Source organism: Accipiter gentilis, chromosome Z (assembly GCF_929443795.1).
Source record: "Accipiter gentilis chromosome Z, bAccGen1.1, whole genome shotgun sequence".
Lineage (NCBI taxonomy): Eukaryota > Metazoa > Chordata > Aves > Accipitriformes > Accipitridae > Astur > Astur gentilis.
Genome location: NC_064919.1, coordinates 8,546,503 through 8,568,822, shown reverse-complemented (window position 1 = coordinate 8,568,822; position 22,320 = coordinate 8,546,503). Strand labels below are relative to the sequence as shown.

At 42.3% G+C, this 22,320-nt stretch overlaps 2 protein-coding genes across 3 annotated transcripts in view; one reads left to right on the top strand and one right to left on the bottom strand.

The window, feature by feature from the left end:
- The first annotated feature begins 4,854 nt into the window (after positions 1-4,854).
- ZCCHC9 (zinc finger CCHC-type containing 9) lies at positions 4,855-14,261 on the top strand. The gene is made up of 5 exons (XM_049796420.1): positions 4,855-5,353; positions 6,525-6,675; positions 6,957-7,049; positions 8,147-8,215; positions 10,404-14,261. The coding sequence occupies exons 1-5, from the start codon at positions 5,015-5,017 to the stop codon at positions 10,517-10,519; spliced, it is 768 nt and encodes a 255-aa protein (XP_049652377.1). The 5' UTR covers positions 4,855-5,014; the 3' UTR covers positions 10,520-14,261.
- Positions 14,262-14,645: 384 nt separating this feature from the next.
- Positions 14,646-22,320, bottom strand: part of ACOT12 (acyl-CoA thioesterase 12) — a 33,688-nt gene continuing 26,013 nt past the window's right edge. For both annotated transcript variants that reach the window (XM_049796410.1, XM_049796409.1), the window contains 4 exons: positions 19,363-19,496; positions 17,794-17,922; positions 16,552-16,678; positions 14,646-15,713 (listed from right to left, as the gene is read on the bottom strand). In XM_049796410.1, coding sequence (XP_049652367.1) covers positions 15,579-15,713; positions 16,552-16,678; positions 17,794-17,922; positions 19,363-19,496 — 525 coding nt within the window. In that variant the 3' untranslated portion in view covers positions 14,646-15,578. The remainder of the gene's footprint in view (positions 15,714-16,551; positions 16,679-17,793; positions 17,923-19,362; positions 19,497-22,320) is intronic.

Here is a 22,320-nt window from a genome sequence, read left to right as displayed (position 1 = left end):
GCAATATAAGTTTAAAGTCATATAGTTCCTCCCTGTGTGTTTCTGAAAAAAGTGAAAATTATGTTCTCCTGTAAGAAAATAATGTTTCCTTAACAGGCAGCCATCAAAACTAACAACAGAGAAAATTCTTGTTCTATCATGACAGTGTGCGTCTAACAATCCTACTTCACTTGAGTCATGCCTTCCATATTATCATTTTGATATAGAAATAGTAAAGAACAGTGTTTCTTTGCAGTGTAAAGTAACTAAATAAAATAGCTGACCACAGGCTAACCTTTAAAGGCTTCAGTTCATCCAGGCACTTAAGCACATGCCTAAATATAAACCTTTAAATATGCAAGTTGATCCAGCAACATATGTGAGTTGACTGAGCAACACATTTAAGCACTTAATAAATATCCTGAAAGAATTAGAGCCACACGCAACATAGCCTGATGGAAGTAATACAGAGCAATGGTCAGCTGAGCAGGCTTAGTGAAAGTGATGCAGCCTTGGTTGTAGCAATTAAAATCCATAAATATTTAAGATTAAATACAGTATATGTGATCACTTAACACAGACAGGAAAGCCAAAAGAAAGGATCAGAAATCCGTTCATCTTATAGTGAACAAACCAAAGCAAATGCCTGTACAGGAGCACTCAGAATACTGCAGATATAAAAGAATTTAAGCAGAAACAGGCCTTACTTTTTCTTTTCTCTCCCCAGGTTTAAATCAAAATTATAACAACCAGGAAAATGTCACCCTGACACTCTGGCAAGTAGTAGTAACTATCCAAACAACACGAGCAAAAAAAAGAGTGAACAAAGATACCATCAGTCATACATACATAAAACTAATGCCTCTGGCACGTCTTCAGCAGACAAAACTTCTCTTTTTGGGGTTTGAGGATTATGAACATTATCAGCCAGAACAAAACCAAAGTCACTTGTTAAGCTTCATAAAGAACTTGATGCTGTGATGCATTCAGCTTCACAGTTGCACCTGTATCAAATACCAGACTACAGGGGACATCTTCACATTCCTTTTCCAACTTACTATAGTCTTTCTTTGGCCCCCCCAAATGCACCTGCAACATCTCTCTTTTGTAAAGGAGCTGCAGCATAGCTGTGAATCCCAGGGTTCTCAGGCAGAACATTTTTCCCTTGGTATTCCTTCATGATTTCCTACTACCGCATCCTTCTTGCCCTTTTGCATTTTCTAGACTCCTGAACCTACATCACAGGCCCTGTCTGGCATTTAACCACTGCCATTTTTGTGTGCTGGCCATCCTAGATTGCCATCTTCCAAGATGTGCTTCTTTCAGATGTACTGTCACAATCTAAGAGGACAACTCCCACGGACATGGGCTGAGGAACACTGAGTCAGGCCCTGAATTATGCTATTTGATACAATAAGGGGTGAACCAAAAGAAAAAAGAAAAGCTTCTTTGAAGGAGAAACGATTCACACATGCTCCTTTCTCTGGTTACTAAGATCAAATGATTCAAACCACAATATTCCAGGAGATTCCATCCCAAGTTGCCAAAAATGCTACAGGATCCACTGGTCCAGATTTTCAATTCCGTTGTCTCAAATCTCCAAAGCATTTTATGTTTGTGATGGAACTATGAAGAAAGTCTCCCAAGACAGGCATTAGACCATGCTGCTACAAACACTGTTCTGCAGATGGGCAGTTTGCTGTCTCTTAGTAAAATATGAAAAAAAAAGGGAACAAAATTTTACAATGATTTGCATGACTGCTGTCTTGCTCATTTTTCACCTGCTGCCTGTTTACAGCAGAGCTGCCGGTCGACTAATGTCAAACTGGAACAAACCTAAACCAGCGCAAATTTAAACAGGTGTGATCGCTATCGAAGAAACAATATTTGTGGGAGAAATACTGTCTGACCGATGTAGTAGAAAGGTATTAAACAGCCTCTTCTGCTGCCTGCAAACCTGGTCGTGGATCCTAAGGGCCACTGATCCTGCCCAGACACACATACATAAAACTTTAGACTGAAAGGCAACACATTTAACACTTCAGCAGAAAGGAAAGCAAAGCAAGTCCCTTTTCATTGGCCTTGCTTATGCTGTTATTCAGCTTTTCTCTACGTCTATTTCTCTGTCCAGTACAGGAAGACAACCTGTCTGTTGTGAGCTCAGTAAGGAGGAAAGAGGAAGCTGCAGCCAAACAGAAACCTGCACTGAAGCGAAACCAGTGAGCAGCCTGCATGCACCAGGAGGCACACTGCTGTCTCCACTTCGTGAAAATAAGCTGATAAGACAGATGGACATACATAGATGGATGTAACTAAATGTATGTGTGCATGTATTTTCTTTTCACTTGACAAGTAAATCAATCCTTACCCACTGTAATACATAAAATTAATCTCGCCATGTATGCTACATACAGATTAGAAGGTACTTCACCTCAGTACTTCAAAAAAAAGCCTAACAACCATTTAAAAACCTAACACATCAGTACGCAACTATTCATAAAGCACAGCCTAATAAATACGTAACATACATATGCCCGAAATGGGTGTGATGTGTGATGCCTATGGGATCCTTTGACTGCTTTTATCTTCCCTACCCTCGGGCTAGTGTCGCCTGTTTCTAGTAGCCCTTCCTGGCTGTATGAATCAGCTTTGGCCATGACTTCTAAGCTACAGGCGTGCTGGCAGCACATTGAAGGAACAACTGGGACCTCATGCTGTGGTTGAGCTGTAACTACATCAGCAAATTAGTTAATTTTGAAATGAAAACCTGATTCTTTCTGATTTCATTTCCTAGCTTATTAACAATGGCTCTTAAATGGCGTTCATCAATTATTTTTACCTGCAGTAAAGGCACTCTAATTATTCTTAAATCTGTCCTTGTTCTTACCAGCAGCAATGCCAGTTTAACAGCAAGATCAATGCATGCTTTGTGCACACCTCCCTCCAGTGGACGCAAAGCCCCAGAAAATCAGCAAAGTACAGCAAGGCAATTTCTCTAGGAAGACACAAATATTAAGGATAACTAATAAAGAAGGAATGGTGCCCAGCTGTCCTTATAACATCAGCTCAAGATTACCAGGAAAGGCAATGGAGATCTAGTGAAATGCTAAGAATACAAGAGACGGGAGACTAACTTGAGAAAAAAAATCTTACTGGATTTCTAAACATTTATTTCATTGCTAAGCAGAGGCCTCTAACAACGTAGTTCTGGAGATTTATTTTGTGAACCTTAAGGGAGTGGTTTGGAGAGAGCAACATGTGTCATAAAATATGTTTCAAAAAGCTACCCTCCTTGAGAAAGCCCACTGTAAATTTTTCAGCTGAAGGTCTGAATCAGCTTCACTGCTGCACAATGGAAGCAGGGACCACTTTGGTGCCCCAGCATTGCTCTTGGTGAAAGATACACCCCATCTAAACAAGACCGACTTGACTGAACAATATGAGCATTTAAACTGGTGTAACTGCACCAGCAGGGCTCCCCCTCTGCAAGGAGTGTATAAAACCGTGAAGTATGCTAATGTCAAAACCGTGAGAGTGCAGCTGCATCCAGGGCATCCAGGGAGGAGCTGGCACAGGCCACAGCCCCAAGGTCAGGTCTGTCCCACACACACTTGGCTATCAGCCAAGCAGGCCCATCAGTGGCCGTGCCCCAACCTGCGCAATCTGCCTTTCCTTGGTAGCTCTGTGGCAGGCAACCCTGCACTGCTACTGGGGTACGGCATGGCACTCCCCTACACACCAGGATACAGGGCATCACCGTGACACCACAGGCATTCACTGCGGTGCCCACTCACCCATTCCACTTCGAGGAGCCGACGGACTGTTGGCAGCACGGCTGCGCAAGGAGAAAGGTCCTTTGCACACCGACAGCGGCTCCTGGCACCCCTCGTGATCCTCCCTGCCACTCTGGCTGCTCCGCAGGAGGCACAGGTGCCTGCAAAGGGCTATGCCCCGCAATCCTTTTACCCCTGCAATAGAAGAGGGTTACTCTTTTCTGAAGTGCCTTCACAAACTGCAGATGGATGCTCACTCTAAAGCCACATCAGTTCCAATGAGACCATACAGAAAACAACCATAACACGTTTCTCTGTGAGAATCATAGAACCATTTAGGTTGGAAAAGACCTTTAAGGTCATCTAGTCCAACCGTCAAGCGCGCCCACTAAACCACGTCCTGAGGTGCCTTGCCTACGCGCTTTTTGGATACCTCCAGGGACGGTGACTGCACCACTTCCCCTGGGCAGCCTGTTCCAATACCTGACAACCCTTTCGGTGAGGAAGTCTTTCCTAATCTCCAATCTACACCTCCCCTGCCGCAACTTGAAGCCATTTCCTCTCGTCCTATCACCAACGAGCGGGTGGGAACACCACGGCAGCACCGCACTTCGGCGGCGCAGTCACGAAGGAGGGGAACGTCGTGACTCGGCGGGCGCGCTGCCGGCAGGCTGCCCCCCTACGGGAGGCCCTTGTGGCCTCTCCCCCACCGCCCGCCGGCGGCACCTCCACCTCGCTCCTCAGAGAGGAAGGAGGAGGAGGAGGAGAAGAAGGAGGTGGTGGTGGGGGGGGGGGGGGGGGGGGCAGGGGCGTACTCCGCCGCGCCGCCCTCACCCCTAGCGGCAGCACCGGCCGCCCCTGCCCTGCCTCAAGATGGCGGCAGGGCGCGGAGCCAGAGCAGCACGCCGCGGCCGGAAGTGGCGTCAGCGCGGGCCCCCGCCGGACGCCCGCCCCACCGGCGGCCAGGGGGACTCCGCTTCACTTCCGGCGCGGGGCAGGAGAGCCGTCGGGCGGGGAGGGCCGCTCTGTCAGACAGTCTCTTCTGCCGCGGCGGACTCGGGTCCGCCTCAGGCCGGGCTCCTCCGCCGGCGCCGGCGCCGGGACGGGCCGCGGGGGTTGGGCCGGGCCAGCCCCGGGGAGGCGGGCGGTGAGGGCCGGGGGCGCCTCCCAGGTGCGAACGGCGTCGGGGCGGGTCGCGGCTCGCTGCGGGAGCGGGGTCTGCGCTGCGCTCGGGAGGTGCCGCGGCCGCTGCCCGCCCTGCCATGACCCGGTGGGCTCGCCGAACCGGCCCTCCCGGCGAAAAGGCGCTGGATGCAACCCCCTGGGAGGAGATGGTGAGCGGCCCCCAGGGGCGGGAGGGCCGCCCGGGCCCGCTCTCCCCGAGGAGGGAGCCGGGGAAGGCGAAGAACAGGAGGAAAAAGGAGTATCGGAACGAAGACGTGAACGGGTTTGCGGCGTTCCTGAAGCGGAGCTCGCGGGGCGACGAGGCGGCCGAGGCAGACGGCGCCGAGCTGCAGAAGCAGGTAGCGGTGGCCTTGAAGAAGGACAAGCGGCGGGAGGGGAGGAGGCTGAGGAGGCAAGAAATGAAGAAGAATGCCACGGTGAGTTTCGCCTTGAGTCGCGGGTGTTCGGCTCTCCGTGGCAGCTCGTTGGAAACTTGGGGAGAGCTCTGCGCGGAAAAGGCGGGTTCCTCGTTCTGTGCCGATGCTGCCGAGGTGGTTCGGTGAGGAGGCCGAGCGCCTGACCCGCTAGGAGCGTAGCGTGTGCGAAGTGACGCTTCGAGTCGGTAAAGCAGGCTTAAGTACCTCAACTTTGACACAAACGATGGATTTCAGCTAAAGTCTTAGCCTGTAGCGTGGCTTTTCCGGTTCAGCACTGGTCTTGCTACCCTTTGATGAATTCCCAGCCCTTCTTGTCTCCTGCTGAAACTATTTCAGTGCATTTCTAGGTGTAACTCATCAGTACAACGTTCCTGCTGTTTTGGGCCTCTTTCTGCAGCGTCTTCTGCTTGAGAATTGGAGTGTGATCTCCGGCAGACTCAAGACTGTCTAAAAGCAGTTATCTCAGCACAAATTTAGGCATTCACCATGAACTTACGCTGAATGTAATCTGGGAACATAGCAAAGAGAGTTACTGCTGATTAATCTGAGAGACATTCTTCATGAGTAAATTACAGGACTAGAGCAACATTGCCTGTATTTACCTAAGCACTTACTGCAGTAGTACTTAAAGAGCTCGGGGAACTGTGCTGTAATCAAAATCAAGTATCACCATTCATCCAGGACACTCAGTTGTCAATGACCGAATACCCCGTATGGTCCGTTGTTGAAAAAAGGAGAAAAGTACCCATAATAATATGGTTGAATGGCATAGACCACTGACAGTTATTTTGTGACAGGCTACAGTGTCTCTTCTGTCTAGCTCTTCCCCCCCCCCCCCCCCCCCCCGAGGAGAAAATCCCTTGATATGTTTGCCTTCTAAAAAGCCAGAAGGCCTTATTAGACTGGGATTTTCAGGTCTTCAAGTGCCATTCACAGATGCTTGTCTTTTTATGTTAGAGTAACCTCAAATCTCAACACTAGAGATAGGTCTCTGATAGTACCCTCCAGGTTTCAGCCAAGAGAAACAGTGGTCTAGTAAAAGTCTACTGGCTCTAGGTGATAATCAAATAGTAGGAGTAAGTGAACTCTTTAGTAACGTCACCTGTAAGTGCTGTTTTTTCCATGTGAACTGTCTTTGAAAATGCATATAACTTAATTTTTATTTTCAAAGGTGTGTTTTCACTGTAGAGAACCTGGCCACGGTGTTGCTGATTGTCCTGCCGTACTGGAAAGTCAAGATATGGGTACAGGAATCTGCTACCGGTGCGGATCCACAGAACATGACATCAGCAAATGCAAAGCAAAAATAGATCCAGCAGTTGGTATGTCTCAGAAATTTGTGTTTTTCGAGATGCTTTGGTCTATGAGTTTTCTGACTACTGAAATACAAGATTTGTGTCTTAGTAATTTAACTGTTCTGAGGAGATAGGTTGATATGTTTAAAGGAATATAATATTTTAACAATGAACCTAACGGTGTAAGAGACAGTATAGTGATGACAGTATAATAGTATAGTAAAATATTGTCATTATAGTATATTCACAGTTGTCTGTGACTTTACAAAGTTTTTAACTTGGATCATAAACTGTGTGGGATTTTGCAGGGGCATTTCCATATGCAAAATGTTTCATGTGTGGTGAGATGGGGCATCTGTCAAGGTCATGTCCAGATAATCCCAAGGGATTGTACGCTGAAGGTAAGTGTACTAAAACCAAAACACATTTTTCATACTTACTGATAGAGAACAGAGTAACATTGCAAGTGAATAAACATCTGGCTGAAAGGAATGTCTGAACATCTTTTACTCTTGGTAAAAGCAGACTAGTTCTGGGGAATTCAGTGTTAATATTGATTAGCTAGGGATTTCTGTTTTAATTGTAAACTCGGTGTTAAATGAGATGAGATGCAAAGTGTGAGAACTTGCTTGTGCTTGCAGTAGCAAGAGGCATACAAAGAAACAAAATCATAATAGGCTTTATGTATGTAGTCAGTGTGTGTTTAAATGTACATGTACCAAAGTATGTGGTAAAAACATACTCTCACGCTGTAACTTAAGACTTTGGGAGGTGTTCCCACAAAACAAGGGCTTTCACTGGAAAGAGGATATTTTCAGTTTAAGTGACTTCAACAAGAAATGTGATCTAAGTTTGAAGATTTCACTCAGATTCTGCTCTGCCTGATACCTCTGTTGGCACTAACAAGTAGCATTCTGTTTCCCAGTACAAACTTGAGGTCTGGCCAACTCAAAAGGATGATCTTACAGCACAGTTAAAGTGGAAGAAAAATCACTTTCAGTGTTTGGATGATGAGTAGAATTTATAGTTCACATCTCAGTACCTGCGGTTGGATTGCCTGCCTCTCAAGAGTGCCTGTTAATTTCAGAAGTTCCTTTGCATATGAATTTCAGCAGAATTCAGCTTGTTTCTCAAAAAGAGAGCTTCCAACAAATCAGAAGTATTCAGCATGTGGTGATGGGAATTTGTGGTATGTGATGCTTTACAGAGCAGTGTGATTACCAACAGCTCTGTCTGTCCATCAGAGATAGAGGAAGATGTCTTTGCAGGCTTCCAAAGCTGGCTGCGTATCTGCTCCACAATATTACATGACTGTGCCAAGGAGTGCAGACCCACCCATAGGGACATTTCCTTATCTTATTTACAGGTTCTCACTACAGATAAGTAGAACGAGATTTTTCAATACACATATAAGAGCAAAACAGTGTAGGAGGGTTGTTTGTGTTTGGGGTTTAGGTTTATTTTTCCCCAGATGAGTAACAGCTTTCTCTCTTAACAGGTGGCAGCTGCAGGCTTTGTGGCTCTGTGGAGCACTTCAGAAAAGACTGTCCAGAAAAACAGAATGCAGGTGAGATGCAGGGGAGTGTAGAGAGTAGAGTTTGAGTGCACAGTTGAGTAGTCTTTATTTACTGCTTCACCTGAATTTGGTCAGGAAAAAAGGGTTTGAGAAGAGAACGTGCAAAAACAGCAAAGGTGATCTTCCTTTGCGAACGAGTGCTCATATTGAGGGGTATGTGGAGGAGGCATTAAGTTGCAATGCAAAACTTGAACTTTCCATTAAAAAAAAAAGCTGGCTTGTGGGTTTCTGAAGGGTATATGAGCTAATGTGTATTTGTTAACCACTATTTATGCTGCTGTTCACAACTTAGCAGCTGTAGAACAAAACTGGTTTCTTCTTTTTGATTTCTGTGTGAAGTGGTGGAACTGAATATAGTGTCAGTTGCAGGGTGGTGGTACTGGCAGCTTGTAAAAGCTGCATGTGCAGGCAAGTGTTCAAGTTATTCAAGATAGGAGAGGAAGAGGAGACAGGAGATCTGTCCAGCTGGATTCATCAGCTAATAAGCTGCTCGCTTACATGTTCTTAAGGTATCTGTGTGAGTGGAAAAATTGCATGATATACAAAAAAAGCTGTGCTAAGGAAGGCAAAAGCATCAAACTAGATATGAAGAATTATTCTGATGCTGAAGTGATGATGCATTTGTGCATTTTTCTGCTTCGTTTTTATGAGTTACAGAACTTTTGGGTTAGTAATATGCCACTTTTGTGGAACTTATGTAACAAATATTAATGCAGGCAGTACAGGCCTAAACTTTAGCCTTTTTCTGTATCTGATCTTACATATACGATATTGTTGCATCCAAGACCATATGTAACATTCTAGATGTATGCTGCTTTGCTAGTTTAGACCAAGTGAGATTGAGTCTTAACTGGTATGACAGAAGTTTCCGATACTAAAAGACTTCAAAATTTCCCCAAACTCATCAGCCATAGCAAATTTTTGGGCAGTGCTCACTCAGATGACTGCTGAGTTGAAAGCCTGTAACGTTAAGGTAGCCCGTGTTGGATTTCTGCACACCATATCTATGGTAAACTGCCTTTGTGTGGTTAACACTTTTTGTAAATCAAAAACCTGTACAGATGCAGTAGGAGAAAAGAAACATTTGTAGGGAACGGCATTGCTCAAACTGGGCCAGCTGTTACCAGGAAATGGCAGTCTTCAGTTGTTAGTGCAGTCCAATACAAGTGTTTTTGCTCTCTGGCAGTAGGGCTCTAAATTACATGTGAAGCAGAACTGGAATTTTTTTTACCTTTTTTTTAAGAAGTTCTGTGTCCATAATGAAGACTGACAACTGCTGCTTAATTTCCCAAGGGACATCTTAGTCTTTATACTGATGTTTCAAAACTAGTATTGCTGGTTAAAAATAGTTGAATTAATTGGAACTGTGGCACCATTGGTAAGAATTGTAGTATTCTTTGAAATCAGTCTGCATCATGCGAAGTACTATTGACTACAGGAAGGTAGCTATGGCTGGCAAAGAAGTTTAGGCACTACAGCTTATAATTTCTTCAGGGGGAGTTATTTGGCCTGCTTTACTGTACAGAAGTTAATCCAAGTAAACATTGATTTATCCGTGCGATAGTCTTGGTATGATTTGATTTGTTGCTTTCAAAATTAGATTGTCATTCAGAAAAGAAATACAGTTAGTTCACAGTGTTTTTCTCTAGGAAGGGGGTGTGAATTGGCCTAAATAGCATTTAAACAGCAAAGGGATGATGTTGATTATATGCAGGGATGCGAGTTGAGAAATGTAAATTTTGCTCTGTTGTGCCTCCTCAGGCTTAGTTTTTTCATCTGTATAATAGAGAAGGTCTTTCCTTTATATCCAGAGATGCTTGACATACTCTGTAATCTTCATCGTAGGAGTTATTTGGACTTAAGTGAGAGCTAATATATCATCTGCATACTCCTTGAATATTTCTTTGGACAGTCAAATAGGAAAAAACATGTACTAATGACTTCTGAATCCTGACAATCTGCATGGGGGAAGAAAGGGGATTTACAAAACACAATTTGAAAAAAAAAAAAAAAAAAAAAAAGTTGTGTAAGGAGAGGGGGCTTCAGAGCTAGAACTAAACAGACAGGTCTTTGGTGAATTAGTGACAGGCCCTTGCGGGCCAAGTCTTCCTCAAATGCAAAAGTTTGATATAATGGTAATGCTTAGCCTTTCCTTAATCTCTTGTCTCTTGCTCTGCAGATCAGGTTACCGTTGGGCGATGGGCCACTGGAATGAGCGCAGATTATGAAGAAATTACAGAAAGGCCGAAGCTGCAAAAAACAGAAGTGAAAGTACCCAAAGTTGTTACTTTTTGAAGGCCTCTTGGCTCTAAACCACAGTTAGCCTGCACTGCTTCACTCTGTAGTAGTGACTACAGAGTGGATTGCTGGTTCCAGAAAATCAAGGAGACTGTTGCTGCTAAATAATTTTTTTTTTCATTGCCCCTCATTTTTCCAGTTTGCCTCCCAAACTCACCGAGCTTACTGAAAAGTTGGGAACACCAGAAACACAGTGTGTGTATCTCTTATTTTTATATATCTCTGCTGAAATACAGCATTCCCTCCTCTGAAGAGGGAAACTGGCTGCTTCTCATAACAGGGATCTGGTTGCAGTAGCCAAACAGGGTATGTGCATTTTATTCTGGGGGTTAATGACCACTGGATTTCAGTGGTCAGTATTGTTACCTTAAAAGTGCTGCTTGTACTTACCAGAGATGAACACGATCATGCTGATATTACTAAGAGTATTTCTCTATTTCTATGAAAGGGATTGTGGGTATTTTCTAAAGAGTCTTTTTGGGTTCTGGTTTGGTTTTGCCTTCTCCTTTTAGAAATAATTGTTTTCTTGCTCTGTATGTGCCAGCTTGAGCAGTCCTGTGGCCAAGTAATCAGGCAAACCCTGCAGCCTGTAGAACTGGGGGGTGCAATTCCCACAAATCATGGTAGGTCAGGTAAAATAGGTACATGCCTTAACGTGATTGTTTATGCATGTTGGATTGAATATTTGTTCACTAACAGAATACTCCTGAAAACAGTTGGAGAGCAAGTGAGCAGCTTGCTTAGTTTCTTTACTTTTTTCAAGGAAAGTGCTCAAAAATCTTCAGTGTTTGTATCCCTTGGTGAGTTGGGAATAAACTGTGCTTTGTATTACACATGCCTGCTTAATGGCAGGTTTATTTTTAATGTAGACTGCAGTCTGAAAACTGCAGCCATAGAAAAACTGATATGTATTAAAAAAAGTTACAAAACCTATTCAAAATGGAGCTCCTGCAACAGCCCTCCCAATACTGTAGTAATTCAGCTTATGCAGCCAGTGGTGGTAGGCTTTCACTTGTGTCTGATCATCTCACCTAAGCTGAACAAGGAAGTACGATGTTACTGGAGGAGCGCACCTTGAGCTCATCTCACACACCGTGCTTCGTTCTGAACCATCGTCTTGACACGGTTCTGGGCCGTGTGGGCAGGTGCCGCGCAGGGTGTCTGCACAGCGCTCCGCTTAGATGTGAGCCTGTGTCCCTGCACCATTGGGCTTCTCAGTCCCCTACTGCAGCTGTGGGTGCCATCAGACAAATACGGTACTTCAGTGTCCCAGAAGTCTTAAATGTGCCTTCTAAAAACTTAGCATGCATTATACAGTAATAAGCAGCAGTCCCTAAGGGAAAGCTACACAGTGGTAAAGCTACTGCTTCTGAAGAATTAGTTTACCCTTCCAGTAAAAGTGTCCTAATGGTCCATATGTTGCCTTGGTGAGAACACAGAAGGAACACGAGAGAGCAAACTTGAGCTCAGAACTGGGTTTTGAGGTGCTTAGGACCAGCCACAGAAACCGTAGCCTTGGAATGTACTTTTCTTACAGCAAAAAAACCCCAAATACAGGAATTTAACTGTGTGGATATATTTTATATTTGTATATGTTAATTCTTTTTAATAAAACATGGCTAAAGAACAGAGTAGTTAGAGCTGTTATTTTAGGTTCCCTCATTCTACTCTGGATACAAAGGCACATTAGGTTGACTAAGACAGGGCATGTATATTCTATTTAAAATAATGTGAGCACACATTTAAATGTGGAAGAGGAGGGGATATGGATGAAATCAAGGATTAACTACAGAGTTTTAATTAACGATTGGATTAAAGCTCAAAGCAGTATCACTTTAATATGGACGTTTTGCAACACACATTTATCCTAGCTTAGAAAGTGTTTCCCTTTCTGTTACATGAATAAGTATATTGTTTAGAAAGCATCTTTTTAGATCATTTCCTGTCTTTAAAAATTGTAGCATGTTCTTTTACCCATAGGAACATAGGGTTGGTGTAGACAGTGTGTGTGTGTGTGCATCAGTTGTGGTTTCAGAGCGCAGCCTCTCCTCCTGAGGAAATGGCTGCTGTGGATCTCAGGCTCTGAGTAAGACATGGTCACCCAGCTGTGCTACTGCAATCTTGAGGCAGAAACATCCCTTTGACAGACTGCTAAGTTAAATGGTGTATGACATGTAAGTTGGAGGAAGAGAAAATTCACTGTTCCCTTCCTACAGCTGATCATGTCACTTCTGCTTGGCACAAGGGACTGCTAAAACAAGGATGACTGAGAAGGCAGTTGTGGCAAAAGAAATCCCACAAGAAACAGTGGACTAACATTTGTTCTCAAAATGATGGAGCACAAAGCAGGGTATGCTAGTATCCAGCTTGCCCACCTTCTGAGCCCAGCCTTCTCTTCAGCGCAGTGATGCAGTCCTCCTTGTAGTGTTCCTCTGGAGGTCAGTGCGCCTAACAACCATCCCTGGATCACTTGAGTTTCATACCTGTTGCTTTGATGCATGTTGCACTATAAAAATACTTCTTGGGTTCCTACACCTGACTACTGCTCTTGTCCTCTGAGAAGAAATAGTGGACTTCTTCAGACTTAGAAAATCGCAGGGTATGGTCTCTCTGAGAATTTCAGTATAAAGGCAGCAGCTGTTTTCAGGTAATCGTACATGAGCTGGAAGCATGTACCTCTCCCTCTTGTCCTCTGCTTCAGTGACTGCTGAGGAAAACGAGGCACTGAAATACTTGCACTACATTCTAAAACAGCTGCACAGGTTAGCATCTTCAGTAACTGTTGGACAAAACTACTTGTTAAATGCACCCACTAATCTCTTTTTAGATGATTTCACAAAGGTATGTGTAGTTGAAGAAAGTGATTTGAAAAGCAGCTGTAAAAGGTACTTCATGTAAAGATGCATCACGCCCACAAATAAATTTTAAAGTTAGGGAAATAATTAGACTTTAAGCAAAGTTTGTGTGCCAGAAACCTGAATCTCCTTGTCTTAGAAATTGCACAGAGGTTGGTAAAATACAGTCCTCGGTCTACGTCAAAAAGACTCTCTCTCCCTACACCCCCAACAGCGTGTGGTGGCTGCATCCGGAATATGGCCTGGCTTTGCAGTGCTTTGCGCTACAATGGCCAAGGTCTTAGTGTTGGGGGCAGAAGGCAGAACCTCTCGTGTAGGCATGAGCTTGGCAGAATGCTAATATTTCAAAAATGCCAAAGCATGCTCTCCAGCTAGCCCTTGCAGTAGCCTCACAGCTGAGCTCAGTGTGTCTGTGGCTCTAAAGTCTGGTTATAAACGGTGCTGTACAGGAAGCCTCCCAAATAGCTGGTAAAAAATGCTTGGTGCGGGCAGTATTTGGTCTCTTTCTCCTTGATGTGTCACACGTGTATTCAGAGCTGAACATTAGGTGTCTCTGTTCACTAAAAATCGAGACCACAGAGACATATCTGCCCCCTCAAGAGCTTGTCTGCCATTATCTGCACACAGCAAGTGTGGGCAGGAGTCAGAGAGCTGAGCTCCTGGCCCATGGAGGGGGCCCAGACCCTTCTGTTGCCTCCTGAGCCAGGAGGAGACGAGCAGGGTCTCTGCAGTTTTCACACACTGGAGGGGGCTGACCTGAGACTGCCATCCTCACTCCCTAGACTGAGGTATTGCGCCTTCTCATGATAAAAATGATGATCCAAAATCAGAATCTGGATCTAGTCTCTCCTCCAGAGCCACAGACCAGGACCTGCTTTACTTTTTTCATTACTAGGGCAAAGGTATGCCTGTATTGTACAGCATACAGTGGCCAGCCTTTGCTAGACATAGAAGACAGCAGCTGATGTCACTAATGCTTTGGTTCAAGGCTGTACCCAAGCTAAACTAGTCTTGTTGAGAGGGAAGGTGATTCACAGTGCTAGTATACCCAAAGAGCTTCCAGGGCTCCAGCTGGTGTCTCTTCTGCTGTGCTCGGTAGAAATGCCATATGCAAAATGTGCAGGCATGCTATAACCTATAAATCACTGATGAAAGCTTTGATCTGGTTATAGGTTAAATTGAAGATGTGTTTAAGTGAGAACTGGACCAGACTCCTAGAGCTCTTGCTCTACCAATTACCAGACTGCAGTAAGATAAAATGGCACTGCTACAGTTCACATGCTTTGATCCGCTTAACAACCCTGCATTCGTGTTACAATCTAACTGCTGATGATCATACTCGTTTTTCTGAACAAGGCTCTTTTGAGCAAACATAAGAGCAGAAAACAAAGTAGACACACCACAATAAAACCTCTGAAACCATTCTCCCTTTTCATCTGTGAGGGAGTGGATCCAAGAGTCTTACTGTTCTGCATTTATTCAATGCTAGCAGAACAGTCTTGCATAGAACTTGCCAGCAGGAGTTCAGGGCACTTCTGTAAGAGGCCAACAGTCCCCACCACCACTACAAAGCAGTCTTTCTGGAACAACATCTGAAGCCATTCCAGGGATACCGTAATAAAATTTACAATGGATTTGTAACCTCAGAAACAATAATTTATAGGAAGTCACAGATAAACTACAAGTATTAACAGGTAAAATACAAACATTAACAAACACTAACTTACATGGGGTGTAATCAATTTATAATGGGTGCGCATACCCTCACAACCAGGTCAGAGCACTGGATAAACTACTTAGTAGCACCACTTCTCTGCAAATTACACAGGGTGGTATTTACTGATTTAAAACTGACTGGATACCATTACGTTCGATATAACATTAAAATAGTGAAATAGTCTTATGAGCTACAGTTTTACTGGGCCCAGTTCTGCCCCCGTTTATACAAAATTCACTAATGCAATCAAGAGCAGAATATGTCCCTTCATCTTTTTAAGATTAAAAATTGAATTTAGAGCCGAAGGCCTAATCTAAATTTGATAGAAAATGCTTGTACTAGATATTCTCAAGCTCAAGCCCAATATTGGCTACATGATCCAAAGTAACTAACCTGTAGAAAAATGATCAACAACACATGCAGGAATTTAAATCAGTACTGCTTGATAACCTTTAGAGTTCTCTTCAGAAATCCATTTTTAACTTCAGTACTTGCTGCCTTTCAGCTCCAAGAACTTTATACATTCCAAAGCAGTGTCTTCAATGGATTTTGATGAGCCAGTAAGATTTGCAGCTAAGTAAGGCATAACACCTGATGACACTTGATTGAAGTAACACACCTGTTTAAACAAAAATAAATGAAACAAAAAAGCTTACAGATTGCAATAGTTAGCTATTTTTTGCAGAGCCTAGATGAGTATCAAAGTTTTCATGGATGCATATAGACCACATAGAGTTTCTGAAACTGAAGGTAATAATTAGCAAAAAGAGCATGCCTTTTTTAAAGTACTTTAGTGATCTCAGTGTCCTCACTACTGCCAGGTCTTCAAGCAGCTGTAGGTAAAAGTACACAGCAGTGCAGCAAGAAACATCACGTGTAACCTATTAAATATATGTGCTTTATGAATAAAGCTGTTGCCTGAAAAAAGAATCCCAGCCACCAAGAGTTGCTGAATGTTTTCAGAAATATATTTTCTTAATTATATCCTTCCCATGGAAAATAACAAAAGAAAGAGGAACATTGTCATTGGTCCAGAGATGGGATTCAGATTGCATAATTTCTGACATATGAAAGTTAAAGTTAAGCTTTTAATCTGAACTAATTCCTTGGACTTCCTCTGTAGTCAGTGAAGAGAGATGGACACCAGCAGAGACCAGTTTAATGCACACCTTCTAGAAGTATATTTCAGAATTGAATTAATGACTCTCTGGAGGTGCCTGGCCATCTTCAGTGCTTAGTTTAGATTTCATTCCTAACATTCAGATTGGCCAAACTTGGGCAAGATAGATTCCACTTCGTGGAGTAAAGAATGTCTTAATAACCACACTGAACTCTGGGGAAACTGACTTTTTTGTTGTATTGCTGTTACTGTTCTAGAGTGTCAGCTCAAATGAGATTACAGGCGCATGTAATACTACAGGAAAGGAGACACAGCTGAGGTCTGCAGAACTACTCACTGTACAGGAGCTGTTGCTGTCACCATAGATCTGGAATCCGGCACAAAGGATTTCACTTCTGCAGTATTCTGAAGAAGGTGGCATAGACATGAGGGTAACTGACTTTACAGCTACTATGTAGGGTTCACTGCAGGGCAAGGGGAAGAATCAAACATTTCTTCAACAAGATGTTAAAAAAGATACATGTAAACGACTACAGAGTATACACAGCAATACCAAAGATGTCATTTTCACATGAAGGCAAACAAGCTCTTGTATGTTTAAAGATACATGATAAAAGATTCAGCTCTCATGAGTCTCATTAAGGCTTTGTCACAGACTCCACTCAAGACAACTTCTGTGGAAAGCCACAGAACAATCACCCACATACACCACCTCCTTTTTTTAATTTATCCTGCTCTCCATGACCCATGTTTACAGAAATAGGGCCCAGGAGCAACCCTTACTAAGAGGTTTTACAGTGTGCCCCAGCAAAGGTAGACATGATTCAATTCCCAGATGTGGGGAGAAAAAAGCAAGCACAGTACAGAATACTGCCTTTTAGAAGCAATGTTCTGTTAACATGAAGAATTACCAAATATAAGAAAAGAAATTGAGAATAAAGAATGATAAGATATGCCAAATGGTCCCATTTATCCATGTTTCATTATGCAAGAACAAAAGGAAATCTAATGAAAAAAAAAAAATCAATGTATGTTAAACTGATCAAGGGACTTTTTAAACCAAATTCAGCAGCAAAATTTACAGATAGAATAAATCTGTCACACTGAGGTTTCAAGAAAGGCCAAGCACTCCCTTCAATAAAACTATCTCCAGATTTACATTAAATGGGATTACAAAAAGTCACTTAAAATGAACAAACAGACAACTCCCAGTTATACCCTTCAGCATATTGACAGGCCCTCTGGGACATATTTTTTTCCAAATTGCCTGTTTGGAACTCTGGCCTATATTCCCTCACGACAGACCACTCCTGAAGAGTCACTATCAAAGAAGCAATACTGGACTACGCTACAAATTCTTCATGCTCTGAATTTACTTAATTGCACCTTCACATTGCAAAACAAATCTGGCTGTGCAAACTCAGGCATCAACACTTCTATTTTAAATCGGGTATAATCTAATTTCTTAAAAAATAGAATATCATCTCTGTCACCCAATGACAGGCCCAGATAAAAGTCAACAGTAATCAAAACTGCAGCTCCAAAGTGGTCACAGTTAAACTTGAAATTGCATACTCACCTTGGCTTACAGGGTTGCCTTTGAGACACAAGAATCACAAAGTCTCTGGGTTTATGGTCAGTCATGGGTGGAGACGTAACGTAATATATTTTGTCATCTTCATTCACAGCCTGTAGGACCTCACAAGTTCTGCAAATACATTTAACACACATATGCAGACCCTGATGTATGCAACAGCAACGTTTATGAAAAACACAGTACAAACATATATTCCATCCTAACATCAAGCCTACAATCTTCATGTTCAGGCAGCAAGGAAGAGAGAGGAACACAGAGTGAAAAATCAAGGTTTTCTGCAACACCTCATCTGACACTACCTCTCTGTCCCACAGAATTTTTAAAAAGTCCTGCAAGGTGCTGGAGCAATGTCTTAAAAGCATATCTTTTGCATACTGTCGATTCCTGTTTGGAATGACAGCTTGCAAGCTGTAATACTTGCTGAATGACCAAACATTGTCCATCTGACACACCACAGGAAAGACACTCAGGAAACATTTGTAAAATTTTATTCAAAGTTGTGTTCTACTCTGTTCAGATGGGACCACCTGGATAGGACACACTCTTTAACTGTCTTGGAAGTACCGATCACTATCTCTAAGTTTTCACTACAAAAAAAAGTCAGAATTTTCCTATACACTAACAGTAATTGATTTATTTAATTTCAGTTTCTACTGCCTTAGCAATAAGCACTGCTAAACCGGTATTCCATTTTGACCAGTCCATCAGGCTTCATGGTAGTCATAAGAAAGCTGAGATTTTGGGCTGTAGAAATAGAAAATCAACATAGTATTTCTTCAGATGTCATTTGTTACAAGCCATAAATTCAGCAGAGAGTGTAAATTTTCAAATATCCCTAAGCTTTCCCTTTCACCCTCTGATAAAGATCTTTCAGGATAGAACGACTAATTGAAAAAAGCTTCTCCTTTAAGAGAATATTCACCAAATCAAATTAGTATCATATCAACTCAATTGTCTCTAATCATTATTCTATGCAAGGTAAATAAAAAAAACTTCAAACACCTTTTACAGCTATTCTGAAACCCATTCCAATTCAGATACACTCTATAAGAGGTTATTTTTCTTAATATATGCATTTTGAAGAATGCCATTTCCTGATTTCTCACTTTGACTGTATGATGAAGCTGAGCATCAGTGTCCTAAAAAACAGAGACATGAAGGAGTCCACAGGTTTGCCTTACTTCTTACAGAGAGCATGCACAATATACCCACCTCAGCTTATATGCCACTTACTAAAGTTAAACCTTTTAACATACACACATCTAGGCATGGAATTGTGTTAATTTTAGAAAAGGGTAACCTCTGTCCCAGCTCTCTCTTCTGACAGTCAAGAGCAACTGTATTTTAAAATCAGACTAAGGAGAAATTAGATTTTATTTTTAAGGTAAAAAACTCAATCCATACTGTGACTAATGAATCTTTAATGTCAACTTCTTACAGCAATTTCTTCTTAATTAGGTAGAAAAGTGTCAACATCTCAAAAAATATTTGTATCATAAAAGGTTAGTTGTCAGTGGATTCAAACAGTCTTAACAAAAGGTAAGTTCTTACAAGAAATGTTTGTCCCATTGTTGGCGGAATGTGAAGTCAGACAAAAGGGAGAAAGCTAGATGTGATGGTATCTGCACTTGCATTTCAACTTTGAGTGACAACACATCACCCTCCTCATGAGTCCATATTTTTATCTGAAAAAAGTGAACAACATATTAAAAACAAAGAATGATTACTATAAATTTAACTTATAAATGTTACACGTTTAGGACTTAAGCAGATCTTCTCAGGAGTACCTATGAAACTTTATCTGACAGATGAAAGGCAGATAAGTATTCAAGACTAGTTTTACACTAAAATGCAGCACAATGTAAAATAAAGTACACTGATAGCATAGTAACATCACACAGTTTTAATTACATCTGGTTAGGGATAGCTGAATTAGCTTGCAAGTGGAACTGAATGAGCTAGAGGCCACTATGACCTCTTTCTAACACTATCCATACATAGTATCTAAATACCCTTCACTCTACAGGCGCCTTGGAAAAAACTGAGTTATTTTACTGTATTTTCTTCTGTCAGGACCACGTAGATGTCATCACTTTCATAAACAACAGCAGATCCACTTAGGAATGAAGGTAAAAGTCTCTTCTCAGCCTTTCTATAGAAAGTCTTCTCCTACAGGGCTCAGTTCACTAACTCCAAAAGCTAATGGGGCAACTTGAGGACGTCAAGCAATTCTTTTTGTGAATTTGGCATAGTGATTGTTGACAGGAGACTGGACTTTTTAGACCTGGGCATGTTGGTACCAGTCCAGAATTCTGCCATTTTCATTACCTGGCCCTTGAGCCAGGTCGAGTTACAGAAATACAGCATAAATATGGGAGAGCAAGGAAAGGTAACATACAATTTATTAGGAAGGAAAGGAAGAAACTTTATTAAGGTATGTTTAGGTAAAGTATCTAAAGGTGATGGTTACCTAAATCTTTCCAGAAATTTGAAACTACAGAGTAGAATCCATTGGATGTGGCACTGGTGAGCAGGAGCAAGCTGGAGTGAGGCCACACTAGATGAGACAAGCATCCCTGCAGTATGTGTGAGACTTCATCAAAATAAGACAAACCAAGCAACTGCCCTCCCTGCCATCTGGATTTTGGAACATATCCAGCAATCCTGCAAATTGCAGCTTTGGGGAGCTTATCTGGAGACATCCAAAGGAGACCAGATTTTTACAAAAGCACTTTCCAAGCTTTAAGAGGGATCCTTGATCCACCTCTCCAACCTATGCAGTCCAGTAGCTTGTCTTCTATTAGTAATTAGTAGAGTTCAACTACCTCAGGTCCCTTACTCCATGCAAATCAGTCACACATTGGCCCATACCCCCTTCCCCTAAAATGACTCAACATTTTTTCCTTCTCTATTATTTACTGTGAAGCACAGCACCCGGAGTTAATGATATATTGAAAAACTATTTCAAAGCATAGTTTTGACTCTCTTATCCCACATTTGCAGTATATTGTCTTGATTATTTTGGGTCTATTTCTAGTCATAGGCCTAAATTCTAACATAGAGAATGCAAAACTAATAACCTGCATGTAACAATGTATATACAATGCTTGCAAAAGAAGGGCTTGCATGTTCCATAAACCCTGTATAATGGAAGAAGATGGGTAGAAGAGAGTGCTTAGAATTAGTGGACTTTATTCCCAAATTTTAATCTGATGTGCTAAATTGCTTCTCAAATCCTAGAAAGGTTTAACAGATTTTCATTTCTAAGTGATACAAAATTCATAACCTTCATCATCTCTGTTGGTTTTTTTCTATATAAAATATTACACAATATTTTAGTTAACGAAGCATTTTGCAACAACACAGATTTTGTATGTTTTTGTATTTTCATGTTTTGAAATAGGAAAAAAACCCCAACATAATCCAGCAAGCAACTTGCTGAAGTAAAGTTTGGCATAAAACAAAAGGCCTAAGAGCTTTAGAAACCAGCTACAGGATGCATGGATCAATATTGTTCTAAGGCATATAAGAGAAATCATGTTGTCTTAGGAGTCTTTGAGATTTGAAAAATCACAAAACAAGGTAGGAGGTGCAGCTGTTAAAACATGTCTCTGCTAAGTGAACATTGGCAAGGCTAGATTATTACTATAGGCCTACAAGTCTTGTGGGTCTACGTCAAAGAGCTCACAGTGCCACTTTCTACCTTCAAAAACTGTCAATCAGCTTGGGGTCATTCTAGTTCCAGGGAAAAGGGAACAAATCCTGTGCATACAGAGAAGCACATGCTGCTTTGCAAAACCTACTTATTAGAATATTTCATCCCAAAATACAGTTCAGTCTAATGTTTTTGACAGTCTCCTTTCCTATAGTATGACTGCTTTCAGGCAGAGCACCGATCAGCACTACTACCTGATTCCTATTTGTTCTTTCAGCCTCTCCCCAAGAAACCACTTCGTGGACACTGAAGAGAATTGTTTGACTGGAGATGCTGCTATCAGTGTCTATCAGAGAAGGCTAAGTAGTTAGTTGTTCTGTGTCTACGCCACTGTATACCCTAAGTACAAGGATCAAGACCTTGTGCATGAGTGCAGAAAACCTTAAGGCCAGTATGATGTGCATGTGCTGGCCTGCAGTGCTTAGAGAAAGATGATGTCATGTTCTGAGCTAGATACAGTTTCTTAAGGGATACTCCCTTGTGCTCACATTTGCAAAACTGACAAAAGTGAGCCTGTAACAGTGACAAGTAAACCAAACTAACATTTGCCAAGACACTAAGTTTCATGAACTGGAGCTGGCAGAAAGCCTTCCTTGGAGCTGCATCTGTACCAGCATTTAGGGACTTGAGCACACATCTAAATTTGACAGGAAGAGCTGTATGGGTAAAGTCCAAGATAGGCTTCATTCTCACTTTCTTTACCAAAGAGCAAATCTGATCCACCTAGTGCATTAATTTAGAGGTAAGCATACAGTCACATATGGCAACAAATGTAACCCTCTGCCTACTGCTGA

Bases quoted from the DNA above. Each gene is read 5' to 3' on its own strand.
- ZCCHC9 (XM_049796420.1), top strand. From the start codon at position 5,015: ATGACCCGGTGGGCTCGCCGAACCGGCCCTCCCGGCGAAAAGGCGCTG. The intron at 5,354-6,524 runs GTGAGTTTCGCC...TTATTTTCAAAG, and splicing joins AAATGAAGAAGAATGCCACG to GTGTGTTTTCACTGTAGAGA. The intron at 7,050-8,146 runs GTAAGTGTACTA...CTCTCTTAACAG, and splicing joins CAAGGGATTGTACGCTGAAG to GTGGCAGCTGCAGGCTTTGT.